Source organism: Saccostrea echinata, unplaced genomic scaffold, assembly GCF_033153115.1.
Source record: "Saccostrea echinata isolate AGI-Se365-2 ecotype Australia unplaced genomic scaffold, CSIRO_AGI_Sech_v1 ptg000022l, whole genome shotgun sequence".
Lineage (NCBI taxonomy): Eukaryota > Metazoa > Mollusca > Bivalvia > Ostreida > Ostreidae > Saccostrea > Saccostrea echinata.
In genome coordinates, this window is record NW_026889771.1 from 5,932,435 (window position 1) to 5,958,084 (window position 25,650).

The window sequence follows — 25,650 nt, forward strand, 5'->3', positions numbered from 1 at the left end:
ATTTATCTATACATGTAAAATTATAGCAAAAAATCTTTTACATAACATGAAAAAAATCCCATTTACATGTACATGTGACTTTAGTTTTATTTAATTTTTGCATCTTTTAAATGATAGAATATTTAATACCGCATGTAAATCGCATCGAAACAAGCGAATTTTTTCTACCAAAGTGAAAGTTTAATCTAAAAAAAAAATCTTAAATTCAGTGATCGACCTTGATGATGTTCACGATATGATGTATTAGAACAGTCTGTATCATTTTTTGAAAAATAAGCTGATAAAAAAAATGAAATGAATTTTACAGGACTCGACACTATATATTCAAACAGAGAAATCACTCTTTTAAATTAAGGCAATGTTTTACCCCAGAGTTTTGAAAACTCTCCATGGTTTAAAAATTTAATACGAAAGCCTATTAGGATCAAACTACGGTAAAAAAAAAAAAAATTAAAAGGCGTTATAACGCGGAAAAAGGCGTAATAACGCAAATAAAGGCGTAATTACGCCTTTCCAAAAGGCGTTATTAGGCCTTTCCAAAAGGCGTTATAACGCCTTTCTAAAAGGCGTTATAACGCCTTTCCAAAAGGCGTTATTACGCCTTTCCAAAAGGCGTTATTACGCCTTTCCAAAAGGTGTTATAACGCCTTTCTAAAAGGCGTTATTACGCCTTTCCAAAAGGCGTAATAACGCCTTTCTAAAAGGCGTAATAATGCCTTTCCAAAAGGCGTTATTACGCCTTTCCAAAAGGTGTTATTACGCCTTTCCAAAAGGTTTTATTATGCCTTTCCAAAAGGCGTTATTACGCCTTTCCAAAAGGTGTTATTACGACTTTCGAAAAGGTTTTATTATGCCTTTCCAAAAGGCGTTATTACGCCTTTCCAAAAGGTGTTATTACGCCTTTCCAAAAGGTTTTATTATGCCTTTCCAAAAGGTGTTATTACGCCTTTCCAAAAGGTTTTATTATGCCTTTCCAAAAGGCGTTATTACGCCTTTCCAAAAGGTGTTATTACGACTTTCGAAAAGGTTTTATTATGTCTTTCCAAAAGGCGTTATTACGCCTTTCCAAAAGGTGTTATTACGCCTTTCCAAAAGGTTTTATTATGTCTTTCCAAAAGGCGTTATTACGCCTTTCCAAAAGGTGTTATTACGCCTTTCCAAAAGGTTTTATTATGCCTTTCCAAAAGGTGTTATTACGCCTTTCCAAAAGGTTTTATTATGCCTTTCCAAAAGGTGTTATTACGCCTTTTTTTTTTTCAATACATGACTTACTTAGCCCACCCTGGGGGCTGATTATAATTAGATTTCTAGGGAAAAAAATTTTTAAATGTGTAAAATATTTTCATTGTTAAACCAGCTTAGTCCTTCTCTGATGCCAGACGCTTCTACCAAGGTGTATGGATTTCAGAAATTTTGTTGAAGGCCAATTGCTCATTATACCTATGTAAATACTTTGCCTGTTTTTTACCAAGAGGAGAGAAAAATATTTCAAATTTGACATGAATTCTTAATACGTGGCTAGCAAAGCCCAAAGCTGGTTCTGCCTATATCCTGGATTTTCAAAAGTAGAGTGTTGACTTCTCTTAATATGCATGCAAAATGCAAACAACTGTCTGCGAGATGTGCAGGAATATAGAAAATACTATAATTTATAATATAATTTATAATATTAAAACTATAATCTAAATATTGCATTAATAAAGATGGCTTTGGTTTAATCTTTCATATATTTACTATTTTAAAATAACGCCTTTCCATTTTTGGATACAACTCCTTTTCAACAAACAGGCCGGTAGTACGAATGTGAGTGGGAGGGGGGGGGGGGTCCCACACCCCACTTTTTGGGAGAATAGTCTTGCTATAGTTTAAATATAAAAAATCATTAATTGATTGCTTGGTCCCTTGACATTTTGTTGCAGTATGGTTAAACTCGGGCAAGTCATTGCATTTAAAAAAAGTTTTACCGAAAAATTAGAAAAAGTTTCCCCTCAAGTTTAGGCAGTTTATTTTTTTTCGGGGGGTTGGGGGGGTTGGGGGGTTCTTTTTTTTGTTTGCTTGTCAATTTTATGGGACACCCCCCCCACTTTAAAAGCACAGGCCTGTCAAAGACATAATAATGTCCCTTCAAAAGGCATAATAACGCCTTTTAAAAAGGCGTAATAACGCCTTTTGGAAAGGCGTAATAACGCCTTTTGGAAAGGCGTAATAGCGCCTTTTGGAAAGGCGTTATAACGGCGTAATATCGCCTTTTGGAAAGGCGTTATAACGCCTTTTGGAAAGGCGTAATAACGCCTTTTTCGCGTTATAACGCCTTTTGGAAAGGCGTTATAACGCCTTTTAGAAAGGCCTAATAACGCCTTTTGGAAAGGCGTAATTACGCCTTTATTTGCGTTATTTCGCCTTTTTCCGCGTTATAACGCCTTTTCAAAAGGCGTTATAACGCCTTTTTTCGCGTTATGTATGGCGTTATAACGCCTTTTAAATTTTTTTTTACCGTAGTTTGATCCTAATAGGCTTTCGTAAATAGAAGATTTAATAATAGGCCGGACCACCCCAACCTTCACTTTCTGTTGAAGATGGACGGAACCCCCCCCTCCCCCCCCCCGCCACACATTTAATTAGAGGTTTTTGTGAGTAGACTTTTCTATTTTTTGTGTCAAAGTTTTTCCGGAATTTTTTTTTTTTTTTTGGCTAGTCAATTATACATTTTTCTGTCCCCTTACCCTTACAAACATATTTTTTCTCCCCTTCCCCAATTTGAAAAAGAGTGCTACGTACCTGCTGCATTATAAATAAGAAAAGAAACTCGAAATTTTCAAGTACGAAATTCAGGTCCTCCTTGATAGGTAGAAAAAATAAATATCACCTGTAAATTATCGACGATGGTAACTAATGTTGCAAAGAAGAGGCCTTTTGGTAACATTTGTGAAAAAATTTATTCGTGTAAATCATCAGCTCATACACGGACTGCTGAGGAACAAGAAATTGTCGTTTATACTTGCAATATTCAAAAATATAAGCATCACAACAAACTTGGGATGATCTTAGGACAAGATTTATGTTGTCATAAAGTTAGGAAGGAAATGGCGAGGTCCTAAATTTAGGAAAGCTTCGAGAAACTGACTTAAGACTAAGTTATTTTCTAAGACGTTCTCAGGACACATCGTAGTCCTAAGATAGTTTCGTGAACATGCCTGCTGGAGAATGGAAATTAATCTAAATTCAGGTGAATATGATTTCTTTCTGTATCTCAAAGTACCTATCTATGAAGACAACAGGACTACAAATGAAATATACATGCATTTGCATAACATTTGAAAGAAGTTTATTAATAATGACGTAAAACTAAAAAATAAAGTAAGCAAATTAAATGAAATGGATAATATTTGGAAGCTTTTGCAGTAAAAAGGTTACCTAAATGTGTTTTAAATGCATGTACAAGAAATGCAGAAATGCTACTGAAAAGGTATATAGCTGAAAATGTGAATGGTAAATAATACTTGTACTTAACAAACTCTATCAATTCCCACAGGTACTTGGGGACGGGACCCCCCCCCCCCCGTGTTCCGTACCCCCAAGGGTTCTTTTGACTTTTTTTAATAAGATATTTTTATGACACATTCACAAAGTACCGGTATTATGTACAACTGAAAAATCCAAAATAAAACCTAAAACTAGCCTTTTATAAAAATTCACACTCTCTGATACTAAAAGTTCTCTCTTAGTATCAGAGTGTGAATTTATCCCCCGTCCCGTCCCCAAGCACCTGTGACATATGAACAACTTGATTCTACACTACGCCAGAAAGCTTTCACATATCTGATCGCGTGGTAACAGGTTCTTGAAAAGCAGAGTTTAAAATGGTCCACCAATATTACACTATTTATTATTATCTCCATTTACCCAAGGATACTTTATGACAAGTTTTGTTGAATTTGGCATAGTGGCTCTGGAGAAGAAGTCAAAATGGCTAAATTTTATGGAAATGCTCGTGTTATACTTGACATTCTTCATAAATTTCTAAATCTGCAATGACGTAATTTTACTGTAATTCACTGAGGTACAGTAACTCAGAAAAAAGTTTTTATTAGCTTTATTTCTATTTTAATTTTCAATTGTAGATTATACATCAACAACAGTCATATATCAGTAAAAATAAAGTATCACCATATTTCATATTTAAGACTTCTCAGTTTACATATTGTTTATTATATCACATTTCAATTAGTGTTGTAGCAAATCACCCCCTGTTTTGCCTTGCTTGTTCAATTTTCCTTCGAACCTGATTGCAGTTTAATGTGAGTTCAGCATGTGACATTTTTAATCTTTCAAGTCTTTCTCTTAGATCATCACTTTCATCCTTTCTCTCCTCGAAATCTCGAAGTAAAGGCTCATTACCTAGCAACCCACAGCTCTGTCGCAGGCGCTGGTTGTCAATTCGTAAAGCATCTCTTGCTTGTTTTGTTCTTGATAAAATGTCTCTCTTCTGCAAAAACAACATTATAGAAAGTTAAAAGATGTCTTCAGAGCACTTCAAAAAAGCATTGTAGGAACTTCATGTATCGGATTTATATTTTAAAAAAATTGGATCGACATCTAGCCACTTAAAACCTTTAAGACACAACTTGTATAAAGTTTGATAATATTAAGTGCACACAAATATTTCTTTTAGCGTAAATTTCATAATCCTTCTGTTCAATCATTTAAATTTTGGTTTAATGCTAATGTTTTTCCAGAAGAAATTTACATAAATCGTCTTTTAACTTGCCAATTTTATAAAGGAATAATGGTCATTTATCCCAGTCAGAGTTATCTCTCTTCTGAGAGGGTCAATGCACCTTAATTGTTTTTCCTTATAGATAATTTTCGATAGACCTAAATTTAGCAAGAGTTATTTCCCGTTAGCCGCCATATTGGAGGTCCAACTAGCGAATTTTCCTCTTTGAGCAACCAATTTAAAACATGTATAACAGAAATATAAGGGCAAAAATCTTTAAAACCAAAAATTACGAATTAAAGGAAGCTTGTGTTAACATAAATTTGTAAGAAAAATTGTGTTATCTTCACCCAATTGTCCAGTATGACGAGTTTAATTTGGTGGAATAATGAAGGAAATCGGGCTTGTATACCTCCAATATGGCCACCAATGGGAAAAAACTCTTGCTAAAATCGTGTCTATCGAAAACTATCTATAACTACTGCCTTGAATAGAATTTTGCCTCAGTTTATATATGTAACCAATGAAATCAAAATTTAGAGAGTGATAATTACCATAGCTGCCTCAGCTTCCACTTCTCGGAGACGACCTTTCTGTACTTGATTTTCAGCTTGCACAAATTGTAGTTTTTCTTTCAAATGGGTTAGAACTTGAACAGTACTGGTAATTTTCTTTCTTAATTTTAGAATTTCCTATAGATAGAAATGTGAAAAATCAGATATTTTGATTTGCTTCAGTTTGCTAATAACAAATGAATTGAAATAGTTTTTAGTGTAATAAATCTTTATTAAAGACTAAGTGTTTACTACAATGAATACTATTGCAAATGGATTCATGACTGTATGCAAAAACGAATCTCTTACTTCATTTCTTTCTTCAATTTTCTCATTGTATGTTTGGTTTTCAATTTTCAGTTGTTCAAAATCAATTAAATGTAGACCTTCTGCAAGTTCTTCCTGCAAAATAATCACAGATTCAAAGTACATGTAGTTATTTAAGAACACATTATATCAAAATTACATTATAAAATTTGTTCAGTAATATAAAAATGTACAAGTATCACCATTAACTTATAATGAAGTACAAACTGTTACTTACCTTTGACTTTAATTGATGTTCTTTCTTTTTTAATTTGTTTTTCAGTTTGATATTTTCTAAGCGAACTGCTACTACATCTTGTTCTTTTTTATTTTCTACAGACAAGGCCTGTTCTATGTCCTGAAGATGAATTAAAATAATAAATTGGAATTGCATTTTTCATATCAAATTCAGAAGAAAAAAAAAACACTTTCAGATTTGGCAACAGTATGGAGGTTTTAATCATTTCTTAATATCGAACATGTAAATGATACCTTTATGAAAAATTCCCATAAATATTCCATAAAGTGCCAGATTTGGAAAACAGTTTTAACTTTAAATATGGAGACCTTTATCAGGAATGCACTCAAAATGGTAGCGGCTACATATACATAGGACTGTGTAAAACTATGATCTTGAACAGTAAGCTAGCCTAGCTGCAACAAGCATTAATTCATACAGTGTGTTCAACAGACCTAGATAACAAGCTTAGCTGCTACAATCATGAATGATCAATTTTCAGCTTTATACCTTTGGAGGAACAGGCTTCCCTGATCTGTTAGAGATGGCATTCAATGCCACTTGTTTCTTAAATTCCATGAATTTCTTCCTCTCCTCATCCACTTTCTCTTTCTTCTCCTCACATTTTATTCTCAAGTCCTCCATCTGATTTTTGTAGTTTTCCCTCTCAGCTGCATCCAGTTTTCTCAACTCATCAACTTGAGCTGAAAGAGTGTATCCAAAGTCAACCAACAATATCCTGTAGATTTTACAGCACAATTGTACAGAGAACTGAGATCAAAAAAATCCTTTTTTATATGCTGTTAGAAACAGTAGTATTGTGCAACCCAGTTCTTAATCTGGTAATTTAGTGTACTGTAAATCACTTATTATTTGCGGGAACTTTATTTTTGTATAATTACGGAAGACCCTGAGCTTCCCAATTTTTTTTTTTTTGGCATATAATTCTACTCTTAAAGATTATATACAGCAATAACCAAAATTCATTACAATTTCTTTTGCATAAAAATACCAAACACAATCTCACAAAAATAAGGTATTACGAAAAATTAGTGATCTACATTATATGTGATTACATATGTCAATTTAGTGTAATGTCAGACTATACTTACCCATATATTTGACATATTTTGAGTCCTGATCATTCGCTGTTTTATCATAGTCTTGCCTGGCATCATCTGCTTTCTTCTTCCTGAAATGCTCTGCCAATTTGTGCTGAAGCAAGTAGTTAGACTGTTGTAATTCCCTCCTCTCCTCAAGCAATGTCTGAATTAAAAATTAAAGTGTTGAAAGATCTCATTAATATTTGTTTTCTATGTAAGTTACTCACTGATGTGAGTTAACCTTACATATGATTCTCTTTTGAGTTGTTTGAAAGATATTTTTCAATAAAATATGTTACTTAATTTACTCATTATCGTTTTCCTTAACCTTGTTAAAATCAATTTCATGTGCAAGTCAGATTAAAAAGGGGTCATAACTGCAGTTTTACCTGATACTGTTCGAGGAGAGCCTCTCTATCAAACTCAGGTTCAGGCTCCTCCTCCTCCTCTTCTTCTTCCTCCTCCTCCTCTTCCTCAGCAAAGGGAGCTAAGTGTTGATCCTCTGTGACTGAGGCTGAAGATGTATATTAAATATCAGCATAGGAAAGCATACATCACTTGAATTGGATATGTGAAATATATGATCTTGTAAACAAAATTTACAAGTTTTTTTTTCTCTTAAGGCCATTTATTATAATACAAAGTCTAGTAATTGCTGGTAAAAATGTGTTGGAAGAAGAAAGAGAGCACACAAACCTGGCCTTGACCCCTCTGGAGTACCAGGTTCAAGGGCAGCTGTGTCAGGTTGAACCCCTTCATCTCCCTGTACAGGACTTCCCTCTCTGGATAATTTCTCTCCAGCAATTTGTGGACTCTCTGGTCTTTCTCCCTCAGCAAAGGTATCACTCTTTAAAATCAGAGATATAAATAAGTATTTCAAGGACAAAATGAAACTTATTGATATAAAAATTTACCAGTGGATGTATTGTAAAGTATCCAATGCAAACTAATCAAATTGAAGTAATATAAAATGCACTTAAAATCTGTTGTCTAAAATGTGTTCAAAGTGCATTTATTAGCATTTCACAGTTAATGGTAACAGAAATTTCGATCCTACCTGTGGTACAGGTGATTTTGATTCCTCTTCACCCTCAGCTTTCTCTGTTGTTTCCCCTTCCTCTGCAGGCTTTTCTTCTTCTGTCTTTTCTCCTTCTTCACCTATGTTCATTAAAAAGAGGTAAACCAATACATGTAGTTCCCCAAATAACATAAAAACCAATGCATGTAGTTCCCCAAATAAAATTCTAATTAAGAAACAAATGCTTCACATGCATCGAGTATTGCAAAATCAAGTTCTTTTTTTTTTTTTAATACCTTCTTTAGGACCTTCCTCCTCTCCCTCTCCTCCTTCGGCAGGTTTCTCCCCCTCCTCTGTGGTCTCCCCCTCTGGTTTTTCTTCCCCCTCTGCTTTTTGACCTTCCTCCCCCTGTTCTGTCTGTTCCCCCTCTGCTGGTTGTTCACCCTCTACAGCAGTTTCTGTTTGTTCACCACCCTCTGTTGTAAAAAAGAAAGCACAAATTTTAAAATGCAAGCAATTTTCAAGACACCAGTAATTTCACACATATATTGCAACAGTGCTTCATCATAAAAGTAGCAATACATTTATACCAAAGGAATAGTAAATAAAATTGATATCCTTAAAACCTGGGAAAATATTCAATTAATTTTTCAATATAATATGACTGAGTTTATTGCAGTGATATATTTATTTTACTTTTATTCCTCAAAAATAATTAACCAACCTGCTGGAGGTTCTTCAGCCTTCTCTTCAGCATTTGTGTTGGAATCAGCAGGTGCTTCTTCTGCAGGAGGACCATCTTCCTTTGCTGGTTCCTCTTCTTTTGCTGGTTCCTCTTCCTTTGTTTCTTCTTCCTTTGCTGGTTCCTCCTCCTTCGGAGCCTCCTCTGTTGTGGTCTCTGTCTGAGGTTCCTGTTCCGCTGCTGGGGTTTCCTCACTTGTAGCAGGTGCTTCTGTACTTTCTGCCTCCTTTGGGACAGAATCAGTGGGCTGGGATTCCTTTAAAAAAATGAAATCATTTAAAATTATAAATATGACACTCTTTTAATAGTTCAGCTTCAGAAAATATGATGGCCAAAGGCCCTATAGTTGTGCGTGCCCAGTAGTCATGCACCACTTGTTTGTTTTTGTACATGGGTCTTGTGCTACAATGCTACATCAAAACGGCTGATTTTTTCAATGATTAGAGAAGGAAGCACCTGTACTATTACAAGAAGTGTACACAGGAAATGTATGAATTACGCGGGGGTCCTATGGTATCGCGGTAGTTAACATATTCATCAATAAAAGCCGCCATTTTGTTAATACTCTTTTTACAGTTTCTAAATATATAGCTTAATTACTCATAGTGGCACCTGTGGACTTGATGAGCACATGGCTAATAAGCATAATCATGCATAAAGGTCACTGGGTATTGGAACGACTTTACCGGTCCCCAGAAAAAATGCGCTAAAATATAGTGTCGCCAGATGCTAGACTAACCCTAATCAGTCAAATAATGTGCGATGACTAACCCTAATCTCTCGGATGGATGTGATACTAACCCTAATCAGTCGAATACTTGTGCAAGGACTAACCCTAATCTCTCAGGTGGGTGCAAAACTAACCCTAACCAGTCGAAAATGTGCAAGACTAACCCTTATCAGTTGAGTGATGTAAATCATACGTCATAGTGCAATGTGTGCGTGGATCTTGCGGATCTGGGGACCAGTAAAGTAAATTCTACCCCTGGGTATTTCATTTGTTTACTTGGGCCAGAAATTATACAAGATGACTTGATAAAGACTGAATAGTCCTTATCCAGAAAGATGTAATTATTATGTAGGAATACATGTATAGAAATAGTGATGAAAGAGTTGTGATTTATATAAGAAAAACCAGTTGTAAACATGATTAAGTCAAATAAAATCCAAAAATGGTTAAATTGGTTCTTTAAAAAATAGAATTTCAATCACCAGGATTTTGTGTTAATTTTGTATTTTACTTATACAAAATTTTATTCACAAATAAAAGTGAATGGGATTGGGCAGCAGGCAAAGCCTATTTTAGCCCTCTTCCTACTGGTCCAAAACAAATATTGCTGATGTAAACCTCACTTGCTATGTGCTTCAACAGCAAATATTTAGTGAAGCACTTTGAAGTATTTTAAATAAACAGAAAATTAGACAATAACACACCAAGTTAAAATATCAGATAAAATAACCACATATTCCATTTAAATGCTCCCTTTTAGCACAGATACTCTTTTAAACGTGCAACTACTTGGCTAACATTAGTTCAAAAAAGTTGTGTTTGTATGCATTTGCCTTGAAATATAACATTAGAATGGCAATATTTAATTATTACAAGACTAAAATTTAAGTTGTTTTCATTTACATATTTTTTCACTGTAAACAATTGATCAAAAAATAATCAACTAAACAAAAACAATGATGAGGAAATTCGAAATTAAAACTGTTATCTTTGAAGTTGATTATTAATTAAGTTTGAGAACACATACCATTTTTTGGCATGTATATCATCGTCAACGCATAAAGGTTATGATTTTATCACCAAAAAACAATTGTTTAACGAGAGTGTTCAGAAATTAGAGTAAAAATATAGCTATACCTCTTGATCAGCCATTCCTTGGCAATGTTGTCAGGGAAAACTATACAGGTGGCGCTGTAGTTAACGCGCGATCTTTGGAGGGAATTTCAACGTCTCAGTACGCGCTAAAATTAATTTTTGAGAAATCATCAGAGGAAACCATTAATGATGATGTCTACAGGTCATGTTGTGTCTTCTCCAACCACAAATGGATCAAACAAAGGACAAATTCAAGTGAGTGTGATTCAGAATAACTTGGAATGTTTTATTAAATTATACCAGACTGATTTATACTCCATCTTTTGTTTACATTACAGGAAATTCATTTATTTGGCAAAGCGCGTATATTTCAATGGAAGATAAAATTTGCAACATTAATATATTATTTTTCTTCAATTATCAATGGCAAAAATACTTTATGCAGTTATATTAGATACATAAATAAATCTCATTTATCATGTTTATATTTATAACTATAGCCTATATAAAATTATCAAACGAAGAATACTTAGAAAAATGTAATTCCAATATACTTAGCATTTTAAACAGTTAATAGATATAGAATTTCATAAAGATGTAAATGTTTCACCATTTACTGCTAATGGTTTGAATCTAGTAACTCAACCACAGGCAGATAGCATCGGGGGGGGGGGGGGGGGCTCGGTCAGTTATCAATAAATGCACAAAGATCTTGCATCTTAACTAATCATAATTTGTAATGTGTTGATATACATCTACTTCAATATCTAAAAAATATTATCTCAAATAATTATTTTTTCTGTGCTTCTTCCAGTTATTTTGAATTTTGATTTATTTTCAGCTCATATTTGGACCTATGTTCTCTGGGAAAACGTAAGTAATTATAGCAGGGATGTATATACTTAGTGTATACATCCCTGATTAGTTTTTGTTTTAATTTCAGATGTACTATTTTATTTCTTGGATATTTTTACCTATTGAACCTTCAGAGTTCAGAGGGAACTGCATCTAATTGAACTTCATTTTATATTTTTATATTTATGCATTAGCCATTATGCAATGTCTAAATTTTGTTTCATCTTAACAGTACAGAGCTTATGCGTAGAATGAAGCGTTATCAGATAGCCAGCTACAAATGCCTCGTAATCAAGTACTCCAAGGATGACAGATATGAAAAAGAGGGGATTTCTACCCATGACAGGTAATGTTTTTTTGTAATCAGGTGTTAATGTTTTGGAGAGAGTGGGAGGGAGAGAGAGAAAGAAAAAAATTAACTGTAAATTACATGTATTTAGCAAAGAGTATAATATTTTACAGATTTCACTTGAAAAAAACTGAGTTGTTGTGTATCAATATTGCAAGGAATTCTCATATATCTCATAAAAAAATGGCCTTAGTATTTATTTAGGGGTGTAACAATATAGCTAAAGCTTATCATGGTATATCATGATACACTGAGACTGTATCATGATACATATCACTATTAATGATATATTTCACCTTTCATAATTTTTTTATAATTTGTGTGTCTCTGTTCTGAAATGGGAAATTCTCTATCACAATATAATAAATGTGAAAGAATAAACATAGATTATTTTTTCAGTTCCCAAATACATTATGTAACATTAAATAAGCTTTGAACACAATAAAAACAGCTTAAACAAATATGAACAAAAATTACTTTTATTAGGGTAAACTAAAAAGAAATGTCGAAAATTCCTTGCAATGTTATACATGTATATCGTAATACACAAGTATACAGTTTTTATACATGTACTGCAATGCAGTACAATTCTTTTGAAAATTGCTGTATACCAGTATATATTGTTAAACTCCTATATTTATAAGCATGTTTTAAAATTACTTTTATTGAAAAATTTATAAATGTCTCAATATGCATTTGTAGACAAACACTACCTGCAATTCCAACAGATGTTCTGGAACAAATAAAGGCAGAGGCGGAAAACTATGAAGTCATTGGGATTGATGAAGGGCAGTTTGTAAGTAAAACATTAGCATCAGTTTCTCGTTCATCATTTGAGCTCACCTAATGTGAAGATACATTTGAGCTTCTGTTGATAGTCTGTAACCATTCTGCTTTCTACTTTATCTCAGTAACATTGAACCGATTCATTTTTTCCCCTTTTAAATAATGAAGGGAAACACTTAATAAGTAAAATTGTACATTTTTAGTTCTCATCTTAAAAACTGGAACAAAATAATTCATAGTAGAATTTTACAAAGAATTTTAGTATGTTATTTCAAGAGTTTTTTCCCTCTCCCATCGGCCAAACAAGAAAACTGGAAAATGCTAAAGTTTCTTCTTCTTCTTTTTTTTTAATTATAACATCATAGCCTCTTCAGATAGAGTACACTAGTATTTTGTTCAATTTATAGCCTTTGAGGGATTTGTTTCTCTGTTGCCTTGCAGGCACACATATTACTCTTAAATTTATAATATTTTTCTTTACATTATTTATTTTCAGTTTCCAGATGTTGTGGAGTTTTGTGATGAAATGGCAGAGCGTGGTAAAACAGTTATTGTAGCAGCATTAGATGGAACATTTCAGAAAAAGGTGAACAATCAGTCATAATTTGTTAATTTGTCTAGCTAACTAAAATATGTCTTACTAGAAGTAGTAGTGCAATATGATTATCTATTTAACTTGTACTATAGGTAATTAAACATAATCACATGTAAAACTCTATATTTTGTGAAAATAAGGACAAAATACTGATTCTTATTTTAATTCTTTAGGGATTTGGAAACATTTTGAACCTAGTACCTCTGGCAGAAAGTGTGATCAAACTAACAGCTGTATGTATGAGATGTAACAGGGAGGGATCGTTCACCAAACGTACAGGATCGCAAACTGCTGTAAGTTATACACCTGATTCTTCTTAGTCTTAAAGAAGAAGGGCCACATAGGGCCTTTTTTGGCCCTGTAAATTTCTGAAAAATTAAAACTGCATAGTTTTAGTTGACAAGGCAATCAATATCACTTGAACACTTGGTGACTGAATTCCTACTAAAAATGTCGTAATTTTCTTGCTAGTAAATGCATTATGATGTCATCAATTGCGTCATTATTCACTTATCCCGTATTATTCTTCAAAAGTGGTCAAAATATGATGCTATTTTTCAATATCTTGTATACAGCACAATCTCCGATCCAAAATGTGCAAATAATTTCTGAAAGAACTGCTCATTAAGGTTATAAAACATACTTTAATTTTTGGATTGAGGGGTGTGCTCATATTTTAATTCCTTGTTGAAGGTTCTCAAATTCACCTGTTTTCTGCAAAATTCAAGAACATTGCTATTTCACACAACCTGTTTTCCAGTATCTGGACTCTTTAGAAGAAACTTTTATATACCAACTGAAAGCGCCAAGTCTCTACTTTATATTGATATTGAGAAAGGGACATAGTGTTAGTGGATAAATTGGTTTATCTACAGGGCCAAATTTTCATAAAGTGAACCTTGCTCTTTGACAATTTCAAAGGTTTTCAGAAAAAAAAAATTTATTGTTTTAATACTTTAAGAGAATTACACAACAGTCATGTCAAAAATAAATTTTGAAACATTTATGTGGATTTCTTCACTAATATTCTGCAGATGTTTTCTTTTTCCATTAAAAGTTGTCTCCCTTGAGGCCTTGTGGAGGAAAATACACACAAAATTAATTATTACTTCTTTTGATACTAATTTTTTTTTTCTCTAGTTGGTGAATATTGACAAAATTCCTCAATTCATTTTTTTCTCCCCCCCCCCCCCTTCCAAAAAAAAAAAAACAAAACAAACTAGTTTCCGTTTCATAAATTTCTGCATTAAATATCTTGCCTCTCTTCTTAAAAGCATCACTTGCATGTAAGGTTCTGCCTCTCTCAGAGATTTACCTCCAGATTTTCTTTTCCTAATCAAACTTTTTTTCTGGTCATTAAATTGTTGATTTCATGGTGAATATATGTACATGTAATATTACAGAGAATATGTATCCACAGTCCTAATGAGAATTTGCTTCATAGCTTGATAATTTACAGGTGGAGGTTATAGGTGGAGCAGAGATGTATCTGGCTGTGTGTCGTATGTGTTTTAAATCTCCTGTCAAACCCTCGCCAAACAAAAACAGAACCCCCACCATCCTACCAGCAGGGAAGGAAGAAAAAACCATCACCAACAGGAAACTCTTTGGCTCTCCCACTAAAAATAAGTGTTGATGTAGTTTTTTCCATTAACTTCAACATCATCGTATAATAGTTTTGATGCAATGAGGGGAAAATGAATATTTTATCGTCCTTGATGTGTCTAAATGTATTGAGATACATGCATATATAAGAAATCCAAGAAGTCTTAAATGTTAAATGTACAGGGGTACATTACAGTGAAAAATTTTGATACTAAGTAAGATGTGATGTTATATGAATATCTACCATTAAAATGAGTAACTCAGGAGCCATATTTTTCATATGAGGAATGAAAACTGGTATGTGGTATAAACTGCACTTGTAAATGATAGTATAAAAGAATGTTACTTTACTGCTTATATTCATGATGATCATACATTGCAATGAAATGATATTAAGAATTTGAAGTATAAATGTATTTTATGAATTTGGACTTTATTTGTATATAATTTTTTATAAATCTGTAGCATAGTGCTGATAATGTATGTTTTAGTGAAAGTACTCTTAGTGTATATTTTAGTGTGCTTTGTTTCATGAATTTACAATGATCTCAATTTATCTGGAGATTTTTACTAGAAGAAAAACTCATGTCATGCCAAATACACATATATTTAAACATGTAATATGAAATAAATTAGGAGAAAAAAATCTCTTGTTATATTTATTTTTGTGTTTAACAGGAAAGGAGAAATGTATGGCTGGACTGGGAATTGAACCTGGGATCCCTGCATCTCTAGTCAGGTGTTTTACCAACTGAGCTACCCAGGCCAATATCCAGGGCCCAAACCATTACAGTACATTCCTCCCTCCTTTAATTGTCTTTGCCCTCAAAGACACAAGCCAAGTTTTTATTTGCCCCTAGCAGGACTTTCACCTGCAAGTCTAAAGGTAGTCAATGGCACCAAATTATGTAACGGGAAAGGAGAAAATGTATGACTGGACTGGGAATTGAACCCTTGACCTCTGAATCAATAGTCAGGTGCTCTACCTACTGAGCTACCCAGGTCAATATCCATGGCTATACCCATTACATGGGCAGTTTGATTTACTTGCATGCACTTCAGTGCCATGTTTGGCAATGAACTGAATTTGGATGCATAGAAGATTCTTACAGTGAGAAAAATGCCCTATGTAAGAGTTATATGAAAAGAGAACTTTTAAAGTTTTTGTTTTTCATGGTGCTCTGATCAAATGCAATTTCTGGGATACTTAAATGCTTCTTAATGATTAACTTTGACAAAGTTTATAAGCACAGATGGCTTCAAATGAAAATTCTTTAACTTATTGGGTATCTTAATTGATTATGATATTGAAGATAACATTCTAGACCTAACTGCTGGTACATGTATTTGTCAAGATGTAAATTCTACTCCTAAGGGCCTGTGCTAAGCATTTGGCAATTACATATGGGATCCAGTATTTAGATCACCTGAGCTGAAGGCTCAAGTGAGCTTTTCTGATCACATTAGTCCATCTGTAAACTTTTCACATTTTCAACTTCTCCAGAACTACTGAGCCAATTTCAACCAAACTTGCCACAAAGCATCCTTGGGTGAAGGGGAATGAAGTTTGTTCAAATGAAGGGCCACACCCTCTTTTAAGGGGAGATAATTAAGAATTAGTGAAAAAGGTGGTATCTTTAAAAAATCTTCTCAAGAACCACTGGGCCAAAAATGTTGAAACATGTATGAAACCTTCTTTACATAGTGTAGATTCAAGATTGCTCAAATCATGACCCTCAGGGGTAGGGCGGGGCCACAATGGGGTTTCAAATTTTTTTCATAGGAATATATTGGGAAAATATTTCTCAAGAACAGCAAAGCTATCATTAGTCATATTGATATGGAAACATCCTCAGATAGTGTTCAAATCATGACCCCGAGGATAGGGTGGGGCCACAATGGGGGATAAAAGTTTTACATAGAAATATGTAGGAAAAACTCAAGAACAGCAAAGCCATGATTAGTCATATTTAAATTTGAAAGCATCCTCAGGTAGTGTAGATTCAAGTTTGTTCAAATCATGAGCCCGGGGTTAGGTTGAGGTCAAAATGGGGGATTAGAGTTTTACATAGGAATATATAGGAAACATCTCAAGAACAGCAAAGCCATGTTTAGATTCAAGTCTTGACCCTGGAGGGTAGGACGGGGCCACAATGAGGGATCAATTCTTACATAGGAATATTAAGGAAAAAAATTTCTCAAGAACAGCAAAACCATGTTTATTTATATTGATATGGAAGCATCCTTACCTTGTGTAGAATCAAGTTTGTTCAAATCATGACCCCCCGGGGATAGGGTCGAGCAAAAAATTGGGTATCAAAGTTTTACATGGGATTTACATAGGATAAATCATTAAAAATCTTCCCAAGAATAGCAAATCCATGATCAGTCATATTAATTTAGAAGCACCCTCAGGTAGTGTAGATTAAAGTTTGTTCAAATCATGTTCTTTGTGTGTGTGTGTGGGAGGGGGGGGGGGGCTGCACAATAGAAGATCAAACATATACAGTAGAAAAAAATATAAAGCCATGATTAGCCAAAGAAATATGGAAGCATCTTCTGTTAGTGTATATTCAAGTGGGAACATCATGCCCTGCTTTTCCCGGGGGGGGGGGGGGGTTATTTGCGATCACAAATATTTAATCTTTTCTATCCTTAACTTATTTCTGCTTTTCCCTGGCCAGTGTGCTCAGGTGAGCGATGTAGCACATTGGCCTCTTGTATTTATTGGTAATGTTGGGCAATCTCCTCTAATTATTTTGAAATAATCTATTGACCTATTAATGATCCATTTATTCCACATTCAAAATTGTGGATACAAAATTAAGTAATTGAATTTATGAGAGGAAGCATCACCTATATATCCACTCCACCTCATGACATGCACTGATATTCTATATTTGTTTCTTTTTACAAACTAATTGCATTTCGTCTGGAATGTGACACCGCGGTAATATAGCATGACATGACAGAAATAAACCTTAGGAAAATGGATAATAAAAATGTTAACTGAAAATATTGCATAAAGAATGTAAACAATAAGGATTTAGAATATCAATCCACCATCCAGGTATATTTAATTAAAGAAAATTGTTTTTACAGATGCATAAATGAAAAACAACAAAATGTCAAATTCTTTTTTTAATAGTGGATTAAGGGGGGTTATAGTTTTGTTAATTTGATTTTGATTTGTATGTTTTCGAAGTAAACACAAATATTTCATTGTAAGATAAGAAAAGAAAATATTAAAAATTATAAACGAAAGGCAAGACGAATTAATTTTTGTGTATGTGAATCCGGCTCTTGGAACTGCTTCTTCCTTGCCCCGTTTTACCCAATTCTCCAAATTTTATGTAAAGCACGTTTTCATTGGTCAATGTTCCATCGAGTAATCCAATAGCAGGTGATTTGATAAACACACATATGTCAGAATATCAACATGTCGACGAAGATGGCATCGTACGAAAAAATTTAGGTCATTTCTTCATCGATTAAATTAAGGTTACTTAAAATATGTTTCAACGATCAAAAGGATGGCTTCCTGGACTTCTATCGAAGCCAAAGAATCCACATTCCTTAGAGCATTTGAAGTAAGTATTTATTAAAGTATATTTACATATTTATCTTATCGTACTGTATATATTGATTAAGAATCCTATTTCTACTTATCTGTGTATTACAGCAAGAGAGTCACGTTTATGCGCATTTATAACATTTACTAGCGTTATGAAAACTTTTGTACCATGCATCACCGCTTTTTCATTGCTTGAATATCAATCAAGAATCTAATGATACATTTGTGGCTCTAAATCTTTGAATTTAAATAAATCAGAATTCAAAATACATGAAGATTTTGCTGAGTTGATTGATAATAATGGAATACATTTATATAGGATCTTTCATAGTTTGTTGCTGGATATGATTTTTACCCAACAAGTTGTGTGTTTTCCTCTCCCAAAGCCTTGGCGAGGAGTTGAAAAACGCACAAGGAGTTATAGATAACAATCATATCCAATTAAAAACCAATAGGAGATTCTTTTTTTTTTTTTACATGTTTTACATATAGCTCTCACATGTTTAACACTGTTTTTTATGCCCCGCCATGAATATGGCCGGGGCATATAGTGTTTGTCATGTCCGTCTTCCGTCCTTCCGTCCTTCCGTCCTTCTGTCCTTCCGTCTGTCCTTCCGTCACACTTTGCGTTTAGCTCTGTTCAAAGCTCAGTTTCAAAGAAACTATCCAAGATAATTTTATCAAACTTCATATGCTGATAGATATTGATGAGGGCTATGCAACTGCATCAGCATTTTTTGACCTTGACCTTTCCTTTGACCTTGACCTCACTTTTCTTAAATTAGTGTTTAGCTCAGTTTTAAAGATACCATTCAAGATAGTGTAATCAAACTTCATATGTTGATACATACTGATGTAAGCTATTCAATTGCATCAACATTTTTTTGACCTTGACCTTTATTTTGACCTTGACCTCACTTTTCTTAAATTAATGTTTAGCTCTGTTTTAATGAGACCATTCAAGATATTTTTAACAAACTTCATATGCTGATACATACTGATGAGAACTATTCAACTGCATCAATATTTTTTACCTTGACCTTTCCTTTGACCTTGACCTCACTTTTCTTAAATAAGTTTTTAGCTCAGTTTTAAAGATACCATTCAAGATAGTGTTATCAAACTTCATATGCTGATACATACTGATGAGAGCTATTCAACTGCATCAACATTTTTTGACCTTGACCTTTCCTTTGACCTTGACCTCACTTTTCTTAAATTAGTGTCAAACTTCATATGCTGATACATACTGATGAGAGCTATTCAACTGCATCAATATTTTTTGACCTTGACCTTTCCTTTGACCTTGACCTCACTTTTCTTAAATTAGTGTTTAGCTCAGTTTTAAAGAAACCATTCATAATATATTCATCAAACTTCATATGCTAATACATACTGATGTAACCTTTTCAACTGCATCAACATTTTTTGACCTTGACCTTTCCTTTGACCTTGACCTCACTTTTCTTAAATTAGTGTCAAACTTCATATGCTGATACATACTGATGAGAGCTATTCAACTGCATCAATTTTTTTTGACCTTGACCTTTCCTTTGACCTTGACCTCACTTTTCTTAAATTAGTGTTTAGCTCAGTTTTAAAGAAACCATTCATAATATTTTCATCAAACTTCATATCCTAATACATACTGATGTAACCTTTTCAACTACATCAACATTTTTTGATCTTGACCTTTCCTTTGATCTTGACCTCACTTTTCTTAAATTAGTTTCTGAATCAAACGTCATATGCTGATACATACTGATGTAAGCTATTCAACTGCAGCAATATTTTTTGACCTTGACCTTTCCTTTGACCTTGACCTCACTTTTCTCAATTTGTGTTAAAATGTTGCATTACTAATATACCCTTGGCGGGGCATTCATGTCCTATGGACATATTTCTAGTTTATATGTGAATCTTCATTTTTCTTCATCACTTTCATGTAGAAACCTTTGTGATGTGCATCCCAACTATTGATATGAAAATGATATATGATATGATAATACCTATATCCACTGAGTATCCAAGGAGGGTTGTATGTTCGTTCGCCCTAAAACGCATTCGCCCTTGATGCCGTTCGCCCTAACTCTCGTTCGCCCAGAGTCCGTTCGCTCTAAAACTCGTTTGCCCAAAGTCCGTTCGCCCATAATATGTTCAGTCGGTTAATTTTTCGTAATTTCTTTGATTTTATTGGATTTTATGAATGTTTGTTTAAAGTGTAATTTATTTTATTTGAACATTCAGTATAGATAAAAATGATAAAGAAATAAAAAAAAAAAATCTGTTAAATAATCGATGTGATACTCGTTGATTTATAAGCAATGTTATACAACTAACATTATATTAAATTGAAAATAAAAGATCTGTAAAAAGAAAAAAAAATTCAGAGGCTGCTTATCCCCAATTGAAATAACCTATATACATAATTAAAGTCAATCAATCTCATTTTCATTTATTATTTTCTAAACATATATGTTATACGAACCTTTAAAAAAAAGAAGAAAGTGTTCCCTAATATATGGTAAGTACTAAATTAACAGCAATTAAACGTTTACGATTAAGTCTTTGATAAACAATAAAATCAGAAAAAAAGAAATGATATATGTTTATTAGATCTTTTAAGTAAAAAAAGAAAAGTCTTAAAATTCAACGATAATGTTGACATACATTATTTATGATAGGGCGATCGAGATATATGGCGAACACGATATAGGGCGAATAAGAATTATGGTGAACAGACCTTGTGCGAACGGACTCATGGTAGATAGGGCGAACGGACCCGAAACCTCCAAGGAGTAAGCAAGTGATTTACAGTTACATGCTCTTTCTGTTCTTAGCAGTGTTGTGGTTAACTTTTGAAACCTTAGGGGCCATGTGGGCTCCTACCTTTTCAAATTTTACGGGCCCACAATGTGATCTATGGGCCCACATATGTAAATTAAAAATAACAACAACAAAAATCCTAAATTTTTCTAGTTGAGTTTTTTTTTCGTAGTATCGATATGTTTGCAGTATATGAATTTTTGTCACGTTTTCTCCTTTTTACTCGCATTTGCAAGTGGGCGAGTGGTTATCCACAACCCTGATTCTTAGGGGAAATCGGGGAAGGGGGGGGGGCTACTAATTGTCTAAGCAGTCTTTTTCATCACTTGGTTGCTTAAATGGTAAGTCCAAAATGTGAGGAGTGTCCAGTTTTCAAATATTTATAAAAGTGTGAGTATATATTATTCATTGTCAGTCCAGACAGTACTTAGTATCCCTCTAACCTAACAGTTATCCAACTTACTGTCACTGTTTTGTGGCGAATCCAGGTCATATCATTGTTTACATTAGTGACAATCTAATTATTCAAATAATCAGTTGCCAAAAGTACAATGTATTCCCGAGGGTTGAACTTCATTGTCGGAACCCACAGATTTTCTCTCCACTACACTAGATTCATATAGTGTAAGTGGGGAAAGATAACCCTATGGTTCTGAGGATGGTTGAACATCAAATAGTAGGTTTTCTAATTAGGAATGTTTAGAGTATTTTATCAGCTTTCAAAAGTAACGATTGTCAGAAAGAAATTTGTTGATCCTTAAAAAAACCACAATGATCAATCTTGCAATGTATTTAACAGTACATTATCCCTAGCCAACAGATGTTTCCTACCTTCATTGAGAAAGAGTAATAACGATATCAAGTATTGAAGAATTTTTAAAATTAATTAAAAATGCCTACATAGTTATAAGATCATTGCTTAAGCATATTTTCAAGGTAAGTATTTTACAAAAGGAGGGTTAATTATACTTATTTATAGGTCAAGAATATTGAAGCAATAGTCTGATATTAAGGGCTTATAGTGGCATTATTGTGAGAGCTAATGTAAGATGCATGACTTTCAGCTAGGTCCAGGTTAGCTTTTTCACCTGTTCAGCAGAGCATGGACCTTTCAACCCAGATTGATAATCTAAATCATGAGATTTAATTGTAAGATCATCTGTTTCTGAGACAAATTTATGTCCTAAAAGTTTAAGAATCTGAATATCATCAACCACAACTTTAAAGTATTGAAGACCTACATTTGTTATCCAGCACATACTCTTTGATCTCCAAACATATCATGAAGTCAGGATGTATAATTTCAAAAGGGATATTTATATCCTAGGATAAGGAGCATTTTACCTTTTATATGCTAAATATTATTCAACAACATTGTAAATTTACTTTTTGGGGTTACTTGCAGATTGACTCTGAAAAAGGTATTATATATATACATTGTAATTATCAAACAGGTAACTCTGTATTTAATCATCGCACAAAGCCATTACATTTTCAGCACGTATCAATGGGGAAACATCCTTGAATTATATTATTTTGATGTGATAAATCAAATGTACAGTGTATAATTATATACCGGGTATTTAAAAAAAAAACTGTCAAAGATTCATGGTTAACCATAAATATGGTTATTTCGTTTAATTGTCAAGTTTAAAGTGTTACATAGTTATGAGGATAGTCATGATACTTTACAATAAAATCTTATAACAATGTGTTATATGCAACCAGATACCTACACAGCCTGCTATGTAAGAATCAGACAGTGACGGAGGGTAACAGGAGTCTACTGGTGGAAACACTGAGATCCATCTCTGAAATCCTAATCTGGGGAGATCAGAATGACAGCAGTGTGTTTGAGTAAGTTTTCTATATGGGAGTTACAATTACGGTGCATTGACCCTCTGAGAAGAGAGATAACTCTCACTATGATAAATGACTACTACATGTATTTCTTTATAAACTTGTCATGTTAAAAATCCATTTTTGTCCCGTTTTTCCCTGCAAGGTATGCTGAAATTGTGTGCATCTTAATCATTAATTAGATTTCTTTTTGAAAGTTATTAGCATTAAAGCTAAATTTTATACATGTATGAGTGAAAAGAGGAACCTTAAGTTCCTTCTTAATATAATCATAATATGATAATAGCATACTTATTTGAATGTAAGAAAATTCTCTTCATTATTTTATATCTGTTATTTATTTATTTTTTTTTCTTTCAGCTTCTTCTTGGAGAAGAACATGCTTTCATTTTTTCTGAGATATTTACAACAGAAATCGGGTCGCTTTATTTGTGTACAACTTCTCCAAACGCTCAACATTCTGTTTGAGAATATCAGCAATGAAACATCACTCTGTAAGCTCTTGCATATCTTTCACCATCAGCGTGTAAATTTATAATATGTAGGTATACAGCTATTGTGATAATGCATAAAGGATAAGGAAGAAAAAAATGTGTTGCTCTAAATATTTGATATGCATATATACAACAGATATTTAAAAAAAATGCAGCATCTAGATGTATAGAGGCCAGATGCATATGTTTCACAATGTTTTTAGTTCAAGCAGATTTTTGAAAAAAAAATGTAAAATGATTAATTGCAAAATGGATAAAAATTAATCCTGTTAATTTCAGATTACCTGTTATCAAACAATCACATCAACTCAATCATTGTCCACAAGTTTGACTTCTCCGATGAAGAGGTGAGTGCAATAAAATTATATGGAAAATTTTGATGAATGAAATTTCCTGTGTTTTTTCTTTCCAATAGTAAATATAATTTATCCAGCATTTATTTTTTCTTTTATTCTATTTTAGGTCATGGCCTATTACATTTCCTTCCTGAAAACCCTGTCATTCAAGCTGAACAGGCATACAATTCACTTCTTTTATAATGAGGTAAATTTTACTGTCTGAGTAATAGTTTTAAAAATGAATTCAGTATTTTTTGAAATTTCATAGATTTTGTGGGTACCCCTTGCCATGAATTTATAACCTCTCTGAATAAGGAGAGATTAGATGTTATCTTTCATGACGAGATGCTTGCACATGAACTGCAAATTGTCAGCAATTAAACAATCCAAGAAAATTGCCAACCAAAAATTAAAATGATCTCAGTCACATTGAGACCCTGGTTTATTTTACAGCACACCAATGACTTTGCCCTATACACTGAGGCCATCAAGTTCTTTAACCACTCAGAGGCCATGGTCCGAATCGCTGTCAGGACAATCACACTCAATGTCTACAGAGGTTGGTCAAACTTAAAATAAACAGAATTATTTGTTAAAATTACCAAAATTTTCAATTAATTATCAACAGGTATTGAAATGAGATTTTTTTCTTCAGTTGAGGACAAGACAATGTTGAAGTACATTAGGAACCGGACTGCAGCTCCTTACTTCTCAAACCTTGTGTGGTTTATAGGGAACCACATACTGGATCTTGATTTGTGTGTCAGGAATGATGCCGAGTCAGTGCTTTATTCTGTGTAACAAAGTCTAACTCTAAAATTTTGTTTTACAAAACTAAGTAAACAAAGTTTACATGAGTATACTATACTTTGGCAGGGTTGTCTCTAAGAATTCAAATAGCAGGGGACATTAAAAAAGTAGAAGGGGTCTGGGGTTCCTCCCCTAACAGGAGGTTGAGGGGGAATACCAGAGTAGCCAGTGGATAATGTCATTATAACCGGGAAATTCCCTGCCCCCCGATCTTGGCAACAACCCTGCTTTGGACACAAGTATTATATACTTTTACAGTTGAACTTTTGCAAATTTCTAGAATAAGTAGTTATTTACACATTTAAATGGAAGCAAAATTTGAAAATTGACAGGGGATGTCTATTTAGAAATGAAATGGATGCAAAATTTGAAAATAATCAAGGGATCCAGACTTCACTTAAAAATGAAATATGAAGATAATGAACAGTGATCATTCTCAAAAGTTTATTTAAACAATACAAATTATGAGCAGAACCAACACGGACCTCAGAAAACAGAGGTGGGATCAGGTGCCATGGAGGAGTAAGCATCCCCTATCGACTGGTCACACCCAATGTGTGCTCTTTGTCATGATTGGGTAAACGGAAAAATCCATAGACAAATCAGTGTGAAAATAATGGCGGAACCAGGGATCGACATTAACGGTTGTCCGATTGCCCGGGACAAGTAAATTCTCAGTTCGGGCAAGTGAAATTGTTGAGGTACTTGTCCAACCGGGCAAGTGAATTTTTTTCATACAAATGCACATATTTATTTAGTTTACATTAATTTATAAATAAAACAATACATTGAACAATTGATTTCCGCCACGCACCTTATTGACAATGTTTTGCATTCGGAATTCCTTGATAGCATTTCTGGATTATACCATTCATTTAAAAATCGGGTTTGTTATTTTCCTTCGTAGTAAATACGCTCTATATCTAACAAAATTTTGTTAACTTCTTATTAGGAAGTTAGATTATTTATTCACGCACAGAATGTAGGTACAGTGTAACTCAATGTATCATGATCAAGATAAAGATGTATGTTTCGTAGCAAATAGCTTCCTTTAG

The 25,650-nt window shown here is 33.5% G+C and overlaps 3 protein-coding genes across 5 annotated transcripts in view; 2 read left to right on the forward strand and 1 right to left on the reverse strand.

Moving 5' to 3' along the window:
* Positions 1-4,077: 4,077 nt before the first annotated feature.
* LOC133190276 (coiled-coil domain-containing protein 96-like) overlaps positions 4,078-25,650 on the reverse strand; it is a 266,577-nt gene continuing 245,004 nt past the window's right edge. The window contains exons 2-13 of one of the 2 annotated variants that reach the window (XM_061325796.1): positions 10,546-10,562; positions 8,661-8,934; positions 8,233-8,412; positions 7,976-8,076; positions 7,615-7,765; positions 7,308-7,432; positions 6,928-7,081; positions 6,326-6,519; positions 5,816-5,935; positions 5,581-5,673; positions 5,272-5,409; positions 4,078-4,486 (exon numbers count right to left, since the gene is read on the reverse strand). In XM_061325796.1, the coding sequence (XP_061181780.1) occupies positions 4,241-4,486; positions 5,272-5,409; positions 5,581-5,673; positions 5,816-5,935; positions 6,326-6,519; positions 6,928-7,081; positions 7,308-7,432; positions 7,615-7,765; positions 7,976-8,076; positions 8,233-8,412; positions 8,661-8,934; positions 10,546-10,560 (1,791 nt within the window). In that variant the 5' untranslated portion in view covers positions 10,561-10,562 and the 3' untranslated portion in view covers positions 4,078-4,240. Of the gene's footprint in view, positions 4,487-5,271; positions 5,410-5,580; positions 5,674-5,815; positions 5,936-6,325; positions 6,520-6,927; positions 7,082-7,307; positions 7,433-7,614; positions 7,766-7,975; positions 8,077-8,232; positions 8,413-8,660; positions 8,935-10,545; positions 10,618-25,650 lie in introns of those variants that run through there. The other variant, XM_061325797.1, reaches the window with a different exon arrangement.
* Positions 10,621-15,325, forward strand: LOC133190284 (thymidine kinase, cytosolic-like). The gene is made up of 7 exons (XM_061325819.1): positions 10,621-10,758; positions 11,345-11,376; positions 11,591-11,704; positions 12,410-12,503; positions 12,990-13,079; positions 13,262-13,381; positions 14,548-15,325. Exons 1-7 carry the CDS (start codon positions 10,690-10,692, stop codon positions 14,722-14,724), a joined length of 696 nt encoding a protein of 231 aa, XP_061181803.1. The 5' UTR covers positions 10,621-10,689; the 3' UTR covers positions 14,725-15,325.
* Positions 18,128-25,650, forward strand: part of LOC133190275 (protein CLEC16A-like) — a 117,559-nt gene continuing 110,036 nt past the window's right edge. For both annotated transcript variants that reach the window (XM_061325794.1, XM_061325795.1), the window contains exons 1-7: positions 18,128-18,283; positions 22,822-22,950; positions 23,314-23,447; positions 23,727-23,794; positions 23,910-23,990; positions 24,239-24,344; positions 24,441-24,564. In XM_061325794.1, coding sequence (XP_061181778.1) covers positions 18,207-18,283; positions 22,822-22,950; positions 23,314-23,447; positions 23,727-23,794; positions 23,910-23,990; positions 24,239-24,344; positions 24,441-24,564 — 719 coding nt within the window. In that variant the 5' untranslated portion in view covers positions 18,128-18,206. The remainder of the gene's footprint in view (positions 18,284-22,821; positions 22,951-23,313; positions 23,448-23,726; positions 23,795-23,909; positions 23,991-24,238; positions 24,345-24,440; positions 24,565-25,650) is intronic.